This window comes from Hippoglossus hippoglossus, chromosome 23 (assembly GCF_009819705.1).
Source record: "Hippoglossus hippoglossus isolate fHipHip1 chromosome 23, fHipHip1.pri, whole genome shotgun sequence".
Classification (NCBI taxonomy): domain Eukaryota; kingdom Metazoa; phylum Chordata; class Actinopteri; order Pleuronectiformes; family Pleuronectidae; genus Hippoglossus; species Hippoglossus hippoglossus.
In genome coordinates, this window is record NC_047173.1 from 17153623 (window position 1) to 17169319 (window position 15697).

Consider the following 15697-nt stretch of genomic DNA (forward strand, 5'->3'; position numbering starts at 1 on the left):
CGCCTCACGTGATCTCTGTTTACCTGCAGCTGTCGCGGCCTCGGTTCACACCGACGAGCTGTGATGTGTTTAAAGTCTGACATCCTGTTTGATTTATTTTCAATATCATTAGCTCGACCTTCTCGTTACAGCTGTCCTCTGTTTCTCTCCTCTCTCTCTCTCTCTCTCTCTCTCTCTCTCTCTCTCTCTCTCCCTCCCTCCCCTCAGTTCTTTAAAAAGCACTTGTTTCCTCCGTCTGTTTGACGACGGTAGAAAAAAAGAGCCGAGTGTTTAAAGAGTCTCAAACGGAACTGGGAAGTGGAAGAAGAGAAGAATGTAAAGTGTTTGACAAAAAGTAAAGTGTGATCTTTAAAATGTCACCTTAACAGCTGAAGTCAAACAGAAAGTTTGAAGAGAAACGTTCTTTTACTTTTATAAAAGCTTCTTTTCCCAAGAGAAGAACGACTCCGTCAGACGTTTAGGAGCAAGTGTCTCAAACCAGAGGAGACGAACGATTGGTTCTTAGTAATTCATTAGTTTGATAATCGGTTAAACTTTACGCATTAATCAAACAGGAAGTTAGGAGCTGGTGTCTGAACCAAACAAGGTGTGAACATAACCTCTCCCTGAACCTTCCTGTTGTCGGGTGTCGTGTTTATTCGCTCTGAACTTCAGATGTTAAATATCTCAGAAACTTTAAAGACGACACTGAAGAGTAAATATTTACGAGTTTAATTTAGGGACGTTTGCTGAACGTTATTTTCCATCTCTCTCACTCACTTCCTGTCATCTTTCTAATGTTGATACTGATTCATCACTGGTGAAATTTTACAAAACAATATATTTAATCCAAATGTTTAAAAAGCAGAAGTTTATTTAACACAAATTTGCTAAAGATCCACAGTTTGATTCCGAGCAGCGACGATCGTACTGAGCAGGTTTCACCACAAAGACTGAATCTGAACACTGGTGAACTGTCGACTCCACTCAGACCCGAGTGTTCGTCATCCACTGATGTTTCTGTTCATTACTGTAGATTTCAGTTTGTTTCTAAGAAGCCCGTATTTTCTCCCCCTGCAGTTTGAGTCAACAGCGTGTATCACTGTGGGACTCCGCTGCGCCTCTGAACGCGGCTCCGCAGGATCAAACAGCAGCGTCGGCCTCTGATTCGATGCCACGTTCAGCCGAGACGACGGCTCAACCTAAAAGCACAACAAGTTCCTCTCTCTGACGAGTGTTGGCGAACAGCTCGGGGAGCGTGTGAACGCAGCCCCGCGAGACCAAACAAGAGCTAAAAACAAAGACTTCAACTCCACCTAAAAAACAAACGGCTCTGGTTCATCAACTGACAAGACCTCGGGAGCGACTCTGTGCAGAGGAGCTCGAGAGAAACACAAACGACTGAGGATGAAAGAAGAAGAAGAACAGAGGAGGAGGCGGAGGCGGAGGAGGAGAGGAACATGAATTAATAAAAAATAAAAAAGGTAAAGAAGCTTTGAGGCGCAGAGCAGGTCAGAGGGATCGTTAATGTCAGTCACAGAACAAACACATGGCAGAAAGCAAAGAGAGAGAGAAGTGACGAGAAAAGAGGAAAGAAAAGACGTGAACAACAGGTAAAGAAAAGCAGGAAAAGAACTGGTGAAATATTGACGGAGGAGAAAGTGGGTCGATAAAACAGCGAAGAGAATAAACTCCAGAGGTTCTGAAGAATGTGAATAAAACATCTCGTGAATCAAATATGGATGAAACACAAATGATGAAGCGGAGGTGAAGAATCGGACGAAAAACTGGAAAAGTGCTTTTTCAGGAGAAGATTTGCAGCGCGATCGCCGAGAGGACGGAGTTCGTGTTCGGCGAGGTGTGAGACTGAGCTGCAGGGGGAGTCAGACGAGCGTCACGCAGACGCTGCAGCCGCCAGATGTGTTCATAGAAAACGTTACGCTGAAGCTGAGGTCATGAGGTAGAAGTATCTAAAACCCGTCTTCTCTCTCTGACCAGCAGGGGGCAACTGTCCTCAAGCTCTCAGTCAGGCTCCTCCCCCCAAAATGGTCACTTCTGGTTTGAAAAATCAAGATGGCGGTGAACAAACTGAGGCTTCAGAACAGCAGCACTCAAACCAACAGGGGACGTCACGGCGGGTTGATGCCGAAACAAACAATAATCCCTGATGAGTTCCAGCTGTTTGGATACTGGTCAACGTCTCTGAACCATTTAACCACCGTCACTGGTTGTTTGAGCCATAAAAACACGATGACGTTGGTTTTATAACGACAGATAAATGAAGAGTCAACACAGAGTTGAACCTGGAACACGGATTCTCGTAACGCGGAGACTTTAAGTGTTTATTAGCTCCTCAGTTTGTTCTGCTGCTGTTCAAACACTCGTTCTCACTGTGTGTTTTCGGTTCCGTGGTCGATGCCCGCGTGATGTCAAATTAAACTTGGGTCCCTGAAGTCGTGACCTGTTGAACCTGCGGTTTAACCACACAAGCAACTGGCACGGAAAGTTATCGACAACTTCGGATTCTGTGGTTTGAGATTTGTTGATAAACTGAGGAATGTTCAATGGAATATACGTCACAGGTTACCAGATCTATATGCTAAATATAATATACAGCTATATATATATATATATATATACTGTATGTATATATTGTATATTTTTAGACGTGCGAGCTGCTTCAGAGTTTCACACCCACCTGTTGTTGCTCCTGGCTTCCTGTCCGTACAGGAAGTGCTCCTGGCTCACGGTGATGTAATGAGTGGGGAGCTGCTCCGATTGGTTCTTGGTGATGGTGATGACGGGGTATCCCATTTGTAGAGTCCACCTGTCCATCATCTGTCCGATGTCAATGTCCCGCCCCTCCGAACGCATGGCCTGGACCGATCACACAAATATAAATAATGAATGACCGATAACGACTCACTCACACTAATTGATCAATGATTGGTTACATTGTTAATGAGGCTATTATCCCAACAGCTCATCAATAACCTGGTAAGAGCTTCGTCAATATTTCATCTTTAAATCACCTTAGAGAACGAAGACTTTCAGTTAATTACAGATCTGATTGGATGGCAGAGCTAATTAAATATAACGAACAGCTCTAACGAAGAAGCTAATTTAAGCAACAATCTCACAGTGAAGCAAAACAAGCAAACAAGCCTCGCCTCCACCTGTCAGTCATGTCACCATGGCAACACGACCCCCCCCCCCCCCCTTCTCGTTGAGTCGATCTTAACGAGCGTCTCCACAGTCTGGATACACAGATACAGGTTTGAATCCCTGCCCTTGAGCAAGGCACCGACGTTACCTGAGTGAGTTTGTTCCACAGGTCGTCTCTGGCTGCGTTGCTGTACATGTGACTCAGCAGGTAGTCCTGGAAAACAACAACAGACGACACGTCAGGAGGAGCCTGAAGGCACCACGTGACAGGAAATGACATCAGCAGGTAGCGTCTCCACACGACCTGCAGCATCTGGACCAACTCCCATCATGCATTGCACCTGAACGGAGTCCAGTCTCATGACGACTTAAAGTATAAGAGGAAACTAAACGACCTTGAGATTGACTGAACCACGAGAACATCATGTTTAATTCGTACAGGATAAATAGAAGTGGTCTGATAACTTCAATGATTTGATTGTTTCTGCATCCATATTAAAAGTTAATGGATTCTTCTCATTATCCCTTCGTCAAGTTTGGTGGAAATCAGGTTTAGTGGTTTTTGTAAAATCCAGCTGACGAATAAACCAACAAACAGACAAATATAATCTCCAAAGCAAAACAGCAGTGACAAGTGTTCTGTGACTGTTTGAAACCGTGGAATCAAACATGATGGACATGAAGCAGCGGCCTCGTGCGGAGTTTATCTTCTGTGTTGACTCCGAAGAGCTTTGGACTCGATCCTCGCTCCGAGTTTTTATATTTCCAGAGCTAATGAACAAAGTGAAGAGTGACAAGCTCCTGGAGAGAATGTGCCGGTTCAAAAGGAGGCTTAGCGGCGTGGCGACGAGCCGCTGCTGACGGTCGTGTCTGGTTTGATCTCCGCCTGTCTCCAGCGTCAGGAGGAGAAGAAGAAGAAGAAAACTAATTCCCCGAGCGGCGGACGCAGCTTCGGGAGGTTGGTTCAGCTCGTAACGCCACAAGAAAGAGGCGGGAGAGAAGAGGAAGATAAGACAGAACACCAGCAGAGAGAGAGTGTGTGTGTGTGTGTGTGTGTGTGTGTGTGTGTGTGTGTGTGTGTGTGTGTGTGTGTGTGTGTGTGTGTGTGTGTGTGTGTGTGTTCCTCACTAACAGTCAGTTGTTGTTGTGTGAACGGACGGTGATAAGGAAAGAAGAAACTCTTTATTGGAACAAGATGACACACATGATAACAACAAAGTGTGTGTGTGCATGTGTGTGTCACCGTCTCTCCGGCTGACGTGAACAGAGATAAACACACACACACAGTTTAACGCTGTGATAAACTTAAACCAAACAGTTTCCACTGATAACGAACGTTCAGTGGAAACCAGAGAGTGTGTGTGTGTGTGGATGAATTGGATATTTGCTGATATATGTTGTGGAGTAAAAGTGTAAAGTACCTGAAAGAAATCTACTTGAGTACAGTACAGATACATGAAAAACGTACTGAAGTACAGTATCTAAGTCAAAGTACTTTGTTTCATTGCACTGAATTAAACAGAAAATACAACCAGTTCACTTTGCTGATTAAAATCCACGTGAACGGAATCAGAGACATTTTAAAACTTTAAAACTTCAGCTGCAGTTATCGTCTCATCTCAATGATTCACAGTGAAGCACCTGTCGTGCCACAGATTATCAGAGTGAGACTCATCATGTGTCGTTTTAACGGTTTGTTATGAGTCATATTTTTCTCTAAGTTTCTGATTCAAGCGTAGAAATGAAGCAGAATCAGTTTAAAACCTTTTTTCTTCTGTTTCTGCTCAATGAACGCGTGAAAAATGAGGAACGAGTTTTTTTATGTAGCTGACGACTGAAACTAATGTTCAGCACATTGTATGTGGACCTGTAACATGCACGCACACGCACGCGCACACACACACACACACACACACACACACACACACACACTGTACACTGCATTGCTGCATCAGCAGTGTTTTATATAGACTGTGGTTCTCGGCGTGTTTCAGGTCACTGACGGTTGCTGCAGTGAAACCAGGACTCTGTGTTTGTGTTGAGGATTATTTCCATAACTTCTCTTTCTGAATAAAACCTGCGTTTAACCCACTTACACGTGTGATGACATCATCTTTATTTGAACTCCAAACTGAATTCTTGCCGTTTTGCTGATAGAAGCAGTTTCTCTGCTGAAACATAAAATGTTCTACTGACCCGAGTGGATTCTTTCAGATTATGTGTCTGTGAAGTTCCTGAGACGTGAACATTAACCATCACAGATGCCGTTAGCAGCCGTGAGTGATAAATAATGCAGCTCAGTCTGTCTGTGTGGTTAATGCAGTTAAATTAACTCATGACTGCTCTGCTTTAGAAAAACAGGAACATTTTCAACGTTCAATTATTACCGAGTTTCACTGCATTTTCTTTTTGTGCTCTGATTCATGTTTCATCGCTTTGTGTCCCAGCCAGCGCTGAGCTGCGACGCCACCGATCCATTTATTTCATTTCTCTTTGAACCTGTCCCAGAATAAACTGAAACAGAAAATAACTAACTTATGGTTCCTCATTACTCTGAAGTTTTATCATTTCATGTTTAGCTGCTGTCACAATGAAGCTGTTTTCAGACCTGAGCCAAACGTCCGAGTCGGAGTCTGGACGTTAAACTACAACTTTTACTGCATTAGGACAATGTGTGGAAGCTTCCCAGTGAGCGAGTGGACGTGTTGATGAGGTTTCTAACACGTGACGGACGTGAAACTGGAAGAACACAAACATCTCAGGATGAAGAAGACGAAGAACATTTTGTACAGTTCTGATTCAACAAGTAAAATCTGTCGTAACAAGGAGATTTTACAGTCGAGAAAAAAACATCCTCTCAAACTGGCTCTGCAGCCAAATCTGCTTATTCGCTGCCAATCTGAGTTCAGTGTGTTCCAGTCAGTGTGTAGCTGAAAATATCACAACACACACACACACACACAAACACACACACACACACAAAATTAATTTGAAAGCCAAACTGCAGCTTTTCCCCCCTCGTCCTCAGAGAACCCTTCACCTCTGTATCCACATCTGGACCCACTCGAACACATGAACTTACGTTGAGGCCCTTCTGGAACAGCGGCTGTCCCATCACGTTCGCCAGCATCCGGATCAGCGCTGCCCCCTGCAGACGGCGCAGAGAAACACACCTTTAAACACAGCAGCAGGTAAAACCTCCTCTCGACTGTCACGAACAAATAAATCAGTTCCGGTGGATCAGAGACTCCAGGTTAAACTGAATTTGTGCCGCTGACCAATTTGAAACTGTCGTGACATTGTTATTCTTTGAGGGAATTATTTGTGCGTTACTAGCTTCCGCTGCTAACGCTGCTAGTTGCTGCTACCTCACCTGATTGTTGTATGTAGATCGACAACGAAAACACACTTGAGTTACACTTGTGATCAGTTTGGTCACAACCTCCCTGGAGCTGGTTTGATTGATCGGATCACAATCACCAAAAATGTGTCTTGGTTTGGTTTGAACCCTGAGAAGCTAATGGACATTAGTTCAAACAACCCCAGAAAAGGCTGATTGGCAGTGACAGAAACGCGACACCCAGGTGACTGCACTAATTTATTAAGACAACGAGGTGAGAGGTCGCCTCATGATGTCGAACACGATGCATCCTGGGAAACACACAAAGGCTAACTCCTCTTCTGGCAATGGAAAAAGACTCGATCACCTTTTGTATTTACCCACGTTTCCCTGCTGACTTTGTTTTAACAGATCCTACAATCATCCGTCTTCCCTTTTTCACTCGGTTCCGTTTCTCCTCCGTCGTGTTTTCCGTCTTCAAGGTTCCTCGTCCCCCCCCCCCCCGGCATGTTCTCCTCCCTGTTTATTGGACTTTGGATTCCTGCCTGTGTATTTCTGGATCCTCGCCTGTTTGGATTGCATCCTCCTGCTTTGACCCTCGCCTGCCTCATCATCCCTCAAAGCTTTGTTTCTCTCTCTGTAAATAAATTCCCTGAGCTATTAGCGCTGCCTCTGGCATCTGCATTTGGATCCTCGCTGCTGTGCTCCTGGCATCGGCTGCGACTTTCTGTGGTGCAAGTAATTGGAATAAGTTTTTCTCTGTTTTGGAAAGAATGTTAAAGTGTTTACGCATATGGGGAAATCTCAGAGTGGAAACTCGGCACCGTGGTTTGTTTGTATGTAATATTTTCTGATGTTATTGTGGATGATGCATGTTGTTCTCATTGTGTTGCTTTATTCAGCCACAGATGATGTTTCAAGATTAATAAGTTCAGGAGGATAAATACATTTCGCTGTAGCACGAGGAGCCACTTAGCTTTTTGTAAAATAACAAAAGCTGCTAGTTTGTGGAATGGGCTCCCCCTTGTGGATGTTCCTGGTACTACTTACTATTTTTATGCTTCTGCACCAGCGACATTAAGAAGAAAGAAACAATCGTTCACTAAGAATCAAGATCTGATTAGAATTTGGTGATTGCTGTTTGCCTTGTGATCGCGATATTTTTGCAACACATTTAAAGAATCACTTAAAATTTGGCACAAACGTTCCGATGGACTCGAGGATGAATTGAATTATTTCATGACGGTGAGTCGTACGTCGTTGTGTTATTTTCCAGGCACGTACCTTTTTGTACGCGATCCAGTCGAAGACTCGGTTGATGTCCGCCGCTTGTTCCACCTCCTGGGAGATGGGGTGGGAGGAGCTCAAGCCGTCCAATAGCATCACCTCGTGGAGGACGTCAGTCAGAAATCGTTGCTTCTCCTAAAAAACACAAACATTTGTTCTTTGTCTCACTTATGGAAACATTGTGTTGATCGTTGAACATGAAACGTCCAACATGCGACATCATCAACGTCCGACATCATGTGAATAATACTTTCAGCACAAGTTTATAAAAACAAAGTCTCGACAGTTTCACATTTATCTGAACAGTTGTTTCTGTAAACAAAGGTTCAGTTGTGTGATTTGTCTGTTTAATCTTTGTTTTAATTCCTTTTGGTCTTTTCCACTTCTCTTCTTTCCTCTATTTATTCTTTCCCACTTTCATCCTCTATTTTCCTCATTCGTTTATCTCCTTGTTCCCTTTCCTTATTTCCTCCACCTGTTTCCTCTCCTTGTTCTCTTTCTTCCTCTCGTTCCCTTCCATTACTCCTCTTCCTCCCTCTCCTGCTCTTCTCTTCGGTTTTCAGGATTTTAATCGACATCTACAAACATGTTGAGCTTTAACGAGCTCTGTCTAAATTACCCCAGGGATCAGGGTAAATCCGGAGAAGTGCGGATCAGTCTAATTCATGGATTCCAGTGTTTACTGTGGAGATTTGGATTTAATGAGCCTCCATCTTGTTAAGCAATGGAATTGGTGGCTTATTAAGTTTTAGTCGTTAATGAACAGAATGAACAGGATCCTCTTTTTTCTCTTCTTTAAATTAACAGTATCTGTTGGGATGTGGCTAATTCTTGGCCCAGTGTGGCTCAGTGTAATACGTGGATTTAAGTTGTTTATAAAGTAGATGTGGTTTTAATGATCACATTAAGTTAAACTTTAGTTTCAAAAGATATTAAGTTTTAATGAACATCAGAAAATACAGAAGTGTTGATGACTAAGAGGATATGATAGATATATATGGGCATATTTATAATTATAAGAAACCATCTTTGAGAAATATTTATTTAACGTCTACTTTGATTTTTTTGTTTGATTCATCTGCTAATATGGAGAAGGTAGGATTTTTTGAGCTGTGCAGACACCAGTCACCAGGGGGCGCTGTCCTCGTCCTCCTTTATGTACAGTTCATGGTCTTTTGTTTTCTATTTCTGGTTTGGACGCCACATGAGTTGTTAATGCTGATGGGTTTTCATACCTGCTGGGATCAGACTATATACTGGGAGATGTAACTGAAGCGGTTTAGTGAAGTAACTCAACTATGTGTCCGATAAACAGTTTGTTTTTACAAGAGCTCGACTGATCCCACTTCACGGGACATGGCTAACTCCTGGGTAAAGACAGACCACACACACACACACACGCACACACACACACACACGCACACGCACACACACACACACACACGTAATCAAACAGAATCAGGGGACTTCCTCTCAAATTACACAATTAGTTAATTAGCTAAATTGCACATTTGGACGAAACTAGAATTACTCTGAGAGAAAAAAATGAATCAGATTAAATGAGACATCAGCTCGAATTAAGAAACACTTTAACTAAGAGAGGGAGGGAGAGAGGGGGGGGGGAGAGAGAGAGAGAGAGAGAGAGAGAGGGCGGAGGGGGGGGGGGGGGGGGGGGTCCACCTGGTCCATATGGTCATTATGAACCAGATGGACCCACATGTGGAGGCTGAGACCGAAAGTCAGACACACACACAGACACACAAAGATGGAGTTCTATGTTCAGGAGCAGCTGCTGAACTTAAAACGTCTGCTTGTCGCCCTCCTCCTCCTCCTCCTCCTCCTCCTCCCTCCTGCTTCACCTAACTTCTCCTCCTCCTCCTCCTCCTCCTCCTCCTCCTCCTCCCTCCTGCTTCACCTAACTTCTCCTCCTCCTCCTCCCTCCTGCTTCACCTAACTTCTCCTCCTCCTCCTCCTCCCTCCTCCTCCCTCCTGCTTCACCTAACTTCACCTCTCCTCCTCCTCCTCCTCCTCCCTCCTGCTTCACCTAACTTCACCTCTCCTCCTCCTCCTCCTCCCTCCTGCTTCACCTAACTTCACCTCTCCTCCTCCTCCTCCTCCTCCCTCCTCCTCCCTCCTGCTTCACCTAACTTCTCCTCCTCCTCCTCCTCCTCCCTCCTGCTTCACCTAACTTCTCCTCCTCCTCCTCCCTCCTGCTTCACCTAACTTCTCCTCCTCCTCCTCCTCCTCCTCCTCCTCCTCCTGCTTCACCTAACTTCACCTCTCCTCCTCCTCCCTCCTGCTTCACCTAACTTCACCTCTCCTCCTCCTCCTCCTCCTCCTCCTCCTGCTTCACCTAACTTCACCTCTCCTCCTCCTCCTCCTCCTCCTCCTCCTCCCTCCTGCTTCACCTAACTTCACCTCTCCTCCTCCTCCTCCTCCTATCCCTCCATCTTCATCCTCATTTCAACACCATTTAAACTTGGCATCAGCTACAGTATAATCTATCATTCTGTAATATATACAAGTATAGATATACATATTATTCTCAACTCATAAGGTCTAGTTAATGCAGTTTAATATATGAGAATGAATTAGTTCATTATCTGAACCTGGAGCAGAAGCAGAAAATGGATGAATTCTCGAGTTTCAAGTTCAAATTAAAACTTTAAAAGCCTTCATGACTTTATTAGAAGAACCTGAATTCAAGATGTTTCCCTGTGGCACAATAGAAACTGTTATATTGCTATATTACAATATATATATATATATACATTTTACATAATAGTTTCCACCTGGATTCAGAAAATACAAACTATCACAGACTATAATTTAACAGTATTTTGTCATAAAGATGGACTCAGACCAGGATACATGATTTTATCTGAGGCCAGTTGACCTCAGGTGGAATCGATACGACTCTTCTCTCGTTGTCTGTTTCTAAGAGGAGGAAGAGATGAAGGTCTTCGTCTCTTCAACATGAATATTTCATATATTTCCATTAGAGGTCGCTCTGCCTCACATCGGCTGTTTAACCTCTGACCTGCGTTCTCTCTCTTTATCTGCGTGGGAAACGACCCCGGAGAGAGTCGGAGATAAAAGCTCCGGCAGAGACGAGCAGCCGTTAACCACACGGACGTTAGACACTTATATTAGAAACATCTTCAAAAAAACATCAGTACGTCCGGAACAAAGGTCCAACAGGAACAAAGGTCCAACAGGAATAAAGGTCCAACAGGAACAAAGGTCCAACAGGAACAAAGGATTAATTAGAATCGTAAAGTCAAGGTCACTCTGATGTGTTCGGCCTTGTGGGGGCGCTATGCTCAGTAAAAACTACGAGTGGATTTCTTTAAATTTGGCACAAACACTTGGACTCAGATGGCAATTAATTAAAATAGTTAAATGTAGCTGCATAAAAAAATCAAATCCTGTTTTCTTTGCCGTCTCTTTGAAAAGTGGAGTCAACAGAAGGAAAAGCAGCCGACACCGAATCTGTTCCTTCATCGAAACAAGAGGAAAACTATTTTTCCACTTGTGTAATTGAGCTAAAGACATGAATGAGCCGCTCTGAACCCGAGAGACATTAACGTTTAAACACTTATGATTAAGAGAAAGACTTTGATCACAGTGGACGAGGATCAGAGACGACGAGATTCAAGCTGCTTCTGCCAAAGGTTCTTCAGCTCTAATTAAGGGAACTTTGTTTTAACACAGTTTAACAGTGTGTGTGTGGATAATGGTGTCGGAGCTTTGTGCTGCTTCATGTCTGAAATGTACGGAGCTTATTATCATTAGAATTAGACTCAACTTTAAAAAAGTGGTGAATGGACGATTATCTCTATTGTTGTTCGTATGATTCTGTTTAAACTGATCTAAAATAAAAAAAACTATAATAGTTAGAACGTTCATTCTATTTGCAGCAGGAAGTCGAGGCGTCTGTCTTCCACCTCCTCCTGTTGTACGATCATGACGACGTCTTAACGTTTCGTTACGTGAGTTGAAAAACATTTTGATAACAGACGGTGGCAGCATGAAACCAGAGTAAAGTATAAAAAACTAAACAATGTACTTAGAGTGTTGTTCCTGTTTAAATATTAGAAATATGTTGGATCAATATGATTTGTTTGTTTATTCATCAAGATTTAATAAAAACCAGAACATTTTCTGTACTTCTATCATCAATTTTTTGGGGTTTATTGACGAACAAGTTTTAATTTAGGTTGCAAAGATTTCAGAGATATGAAGCCTTTGAGGATTCTCCAGGAAATGACATCACAGGAAGTGAAACTACCAACGTGAACGCTGGAGCAACATTTCTACTGCAGAGTTCAAAGGGTTAACTACGACTGGATTTTACTTTGAACCGCTGAAAGAACAATAAGTATAATATAGTGTAATCTGATATCTTGAAGCTGGTGAAGTGATGACTTTCTTCCCTTGTCACACTTGTATTTGTTTGCTTCTGTTCTTCTCGCTGTGACTCGCTGCTTCTCAAATACAAACCTCTGTTGTAAATGAACTGGTTTTATCAGGCGGCGAGCGCTTTATCATGATTGCGTGTTTTATTGGAGGAGCCCTTTGTTTCCATTAGAGCGTTCAGCCGAGCAGAACCCCAGTAACAGGGATTTAAAAATGCCACGTCACGGCTGTAACAGACTGGGTGTGCATGCCGGAGATAAGGTGTTTGGGTTTAAACTCATTCTCCGCTGGAAGTAAATCACAACATACATCTGCAGAAACAAAGCAGGAGGAAGCGAGTGTGTGCTTTAATTTAAAGTTTCGGAAAGTTTTCACAGAGTTTTTCGGGGGAGGGGGGGGGGGAGACGACGGTCGGGCGGTTTTTGAGCAAATAAAAAGAGGAATTCATTTCTAATTTTATTGTGTTTGCAGCTGACTCACTCTCTGCATCAATTTGTTTGCAAACCTGAGTCGAATAAAACAAAATAGGATTATACCTTGCGTGGATTTAGACTGAATATTATCTGCTGAGCTGCAGAGAGGAGGAGGAGGAGGGGGAGGAGGAGGGGGAGGAGGAATCAGATATTGATCTCTGAGAGAGGAGGAAGGTGTTAGGAGTCAGGAGGAGACGTCACGGTCAGGACTCACTCCTCCTCAAAAGACCGTTTTAACTTTCTTCTTGTACAAACGGTGTCCCAGGGCGACACGTAAAGTCTTACACCATAAAGAGAAAAGAAACGACTGAAACGCAGCAGCAGCAGATATTTAGATTCATCATGACTGTAAATAAAGATGGACGACATGACGGCCCCCGAAAGTGAAGCCAAAACATCTGGATCTGGCTCCAATACAGCTCATAGAACCCTCCTCCTCCATGTTCGCAGACGGGACATGGACCAGACAAAAGCATTATTTGGTTTGACAGCAAATAGAGTTTTAGTTTTCACTCACCATGTTCCACTTTGGAAAAAGGAAGTCGGTGCCGACGTACTCAAAGAAGTGAGCGAAGCCTTCCTTCAGCCACACGTCCTCCCACCACACCGGAGTCACCAGGTCACCGAACCACTGCCGGACACACACAGGACACACACACAGGACACACACACAGGACACACACACAGGACACACACACAGGACACTTCACTGTTACATCACACACGATCAGTTCATCTGGACAGATTCAAAACCCCCTGAGAACAAACTCCTGTGGTGAGTTTCACACTGAAGATGGATTCTAATAGTGATACTGAGCTGTAAACTAAATGATATGACTCTTAACAAAACACATTGTTGGTTTAAAATCACATTTTTTATTACATTTTCTTTTTTCTTTTTCTTCTTGCTGCTACCGGAGTCATTGATAGATTTTCATAGATGAAAAGTCTGAATCATTGGATTCATCCTCTGGGAACCTCGAGCTAAATTAAATTGCAATGCATCCGGTTAATACTTTAAACTGGACCGAGGAGGGAGGTGAACACAACAACGTCCCCGGAGCCGCGGCGCTGGCGTGAAGCTACAGAGCCACAAGGAGCCACGTCAATGAAACACGGAGTGAATCCAGCCGGGCTCTGAGAGGTGAGCGAGGACCTGCCGCCGCCTCCTGGAGGACTCGCTCCGTCTCCGCCTGATGACTCCAAACCAGCAGCAGCCAGCCGAGCGTGCGTCCTGAGCTGACGTGACGGAGCAGGCCTTATTCATCAGCAACACCCGAGGGCGGCCGCAGCCATGCTGCTCATTAAGTGTGACAAAGGCAGCGGCGGGGTTGGCTCCTGCTTTCCGGGGGCATGCTACCACCTGATTGGGCAGTACGTCTTGTCTCAGGGCGCCTCGGAGCCTCGTCGGGGCACAAACCGACAGTCGGGTCTAATAAAGGCGGAGCACGTATAAAATAGACTGTGGAGTGAACTTTGCAGATAGTGGAACGTGTGGCCACGGGGGGAATACGTGTGGACCGGGGCTGTTTCCTGGCAACACGGTGTGAATAAAAAGGATGTAACGTTAGGGAACAGCCGCGTGTCCCTGCCAGCTTTGTTCCTGAGCCCGAACGCTGCCGTTAAACCTTCAGCTGCAGAGCGGAGCGACGACCATCGTTCAGAAAAAAAGAGTTCATCCCCACTTTCCCTTTAAAGCCTGGCTCCAGCCTCAGACTGCAGGAGAGACTCTGCACGTTTCACACCTCCGCTCGCTGCGTGCCTTGTGCTTCTTTACATATTTCTCAGCTTTCTGACGCAAATTGTCCTTCAACCGATCAAACACAGGACGGGTAAAAGTCGAGAGTGAAGTGGAGTGTGTGTGTGTGAAGCACGAGTGTGTGCGGCGTCAGACTCTTATTTGGATCATTTCACTCTGCACTTGAAACAAGTCGAGTGTAATTATGTTGCCCAAAGTCACAAATCTGTCCATATGCAGCATACAAATCAGGAGGCACAGCACGGGAAACGGACGACTGGGGATTTATTTGTTTTGAAAGTGAAGGAGGAACAGTCGGCAGCCGCTCTAATGGAAATCAGAGACGCCATCAGAAAGTTCTGAGACCTTTACTGTTGAGAGCAAACAGAGCGTGTGGAGATAATGTGCATGCGGGAGGAGGCGAGTGGTATCCGTCACGAGTTAGTATTCCACGTCAGCCCGTTTAATCCACACACACACACACACACCTGCATTACAAGTGTGTGTTTGACAACTTCCAGCAGCTTTCCACAGCAGCGAGGATCCGTCTCAGCACCAGGACGGTCCGACCTCGGAGTCGGGAGTCACCGCTGATCGGGTTGTTTACGACCCACAGCGACACGGGAGTCTTTGCTCGTGGTACAACCCACAGACTGAGGTCGTCGGGGGTCAGTAGCACGCTCGTTGTTTTCTTTGACATTAGCAGGGTTGTGTAGCAGGGTTGTGTAGCAGGAGTGTGTACCTTTTGTTTTTTACTACACTTCCCTAGTTTAAGAATAAACAGGACCATCAGACCGACGTGACTCCTACATGTCAGAGTATTATAACTATTTAAAGTATTTAAAATACGTTCATCACTTGGAGTAACCTTATAAATTCCATGTAAGGATTTGAATGCTGTAATAATCTGCAGTGAAGAACATTAAGTAATTCCTCCCAACACGTTTCCCTCCCTCTCATTTTAGTTTTGTCTTTTCTCGGCCAAACTTGAATCTCTGCCGAGGCCGAACGAGCCAGAATCAAATATTTATTTCTTTAAATAGGTTCGGTGCCGTTTTCTATCCACGACTCTTTGACTCTGTTTCCTGCTTCACCCGATCGGACTCACACAGTCTGCAGCTTCATCACCTGAAGCAGAAGAATATGTTCAGACATGAACACTAACTTAACTCCTGCCTTCTGTCCGCCAGGGCTGAGTCTGGGCAGGGACTCAAACCGACCACTCTGTGGGAGCTGGCAGGCTGTTCGGCTGAGGCCCGCTGCCTGGCGCGGCAGGCGGTGGTTCAACTCCCCGAG

The 15697-nt window shown here is 44.6% G+C and overlaps 1 protein-coding gene across 1 annotated transcript in view; it reads right to left on the reverse strand.

The window, feature by feature from the left end:
* LOC117757011 (thyrotropin-releasing hormone-degrading ectoenzyme-like) overlaps positions 1–15697 on the reverse strand; it is a 114869-nt gene that overhangs the window by 25305 nt on the left and 73867 nt on the right. Inside the window, 5 exon segments of the mRNA XM_034577724.1 lie at positions 2678–2856; positions 3293–3358; positions 6227–6292; positions 7769–7906; positions 13181–13294. Coding sequence (XP_034433615.1) covers positions 2678–2856; positions 3293–3358; positions 6227–6292; positions 7769–7906; positions 13181–13294 — 563 coding nt within the window.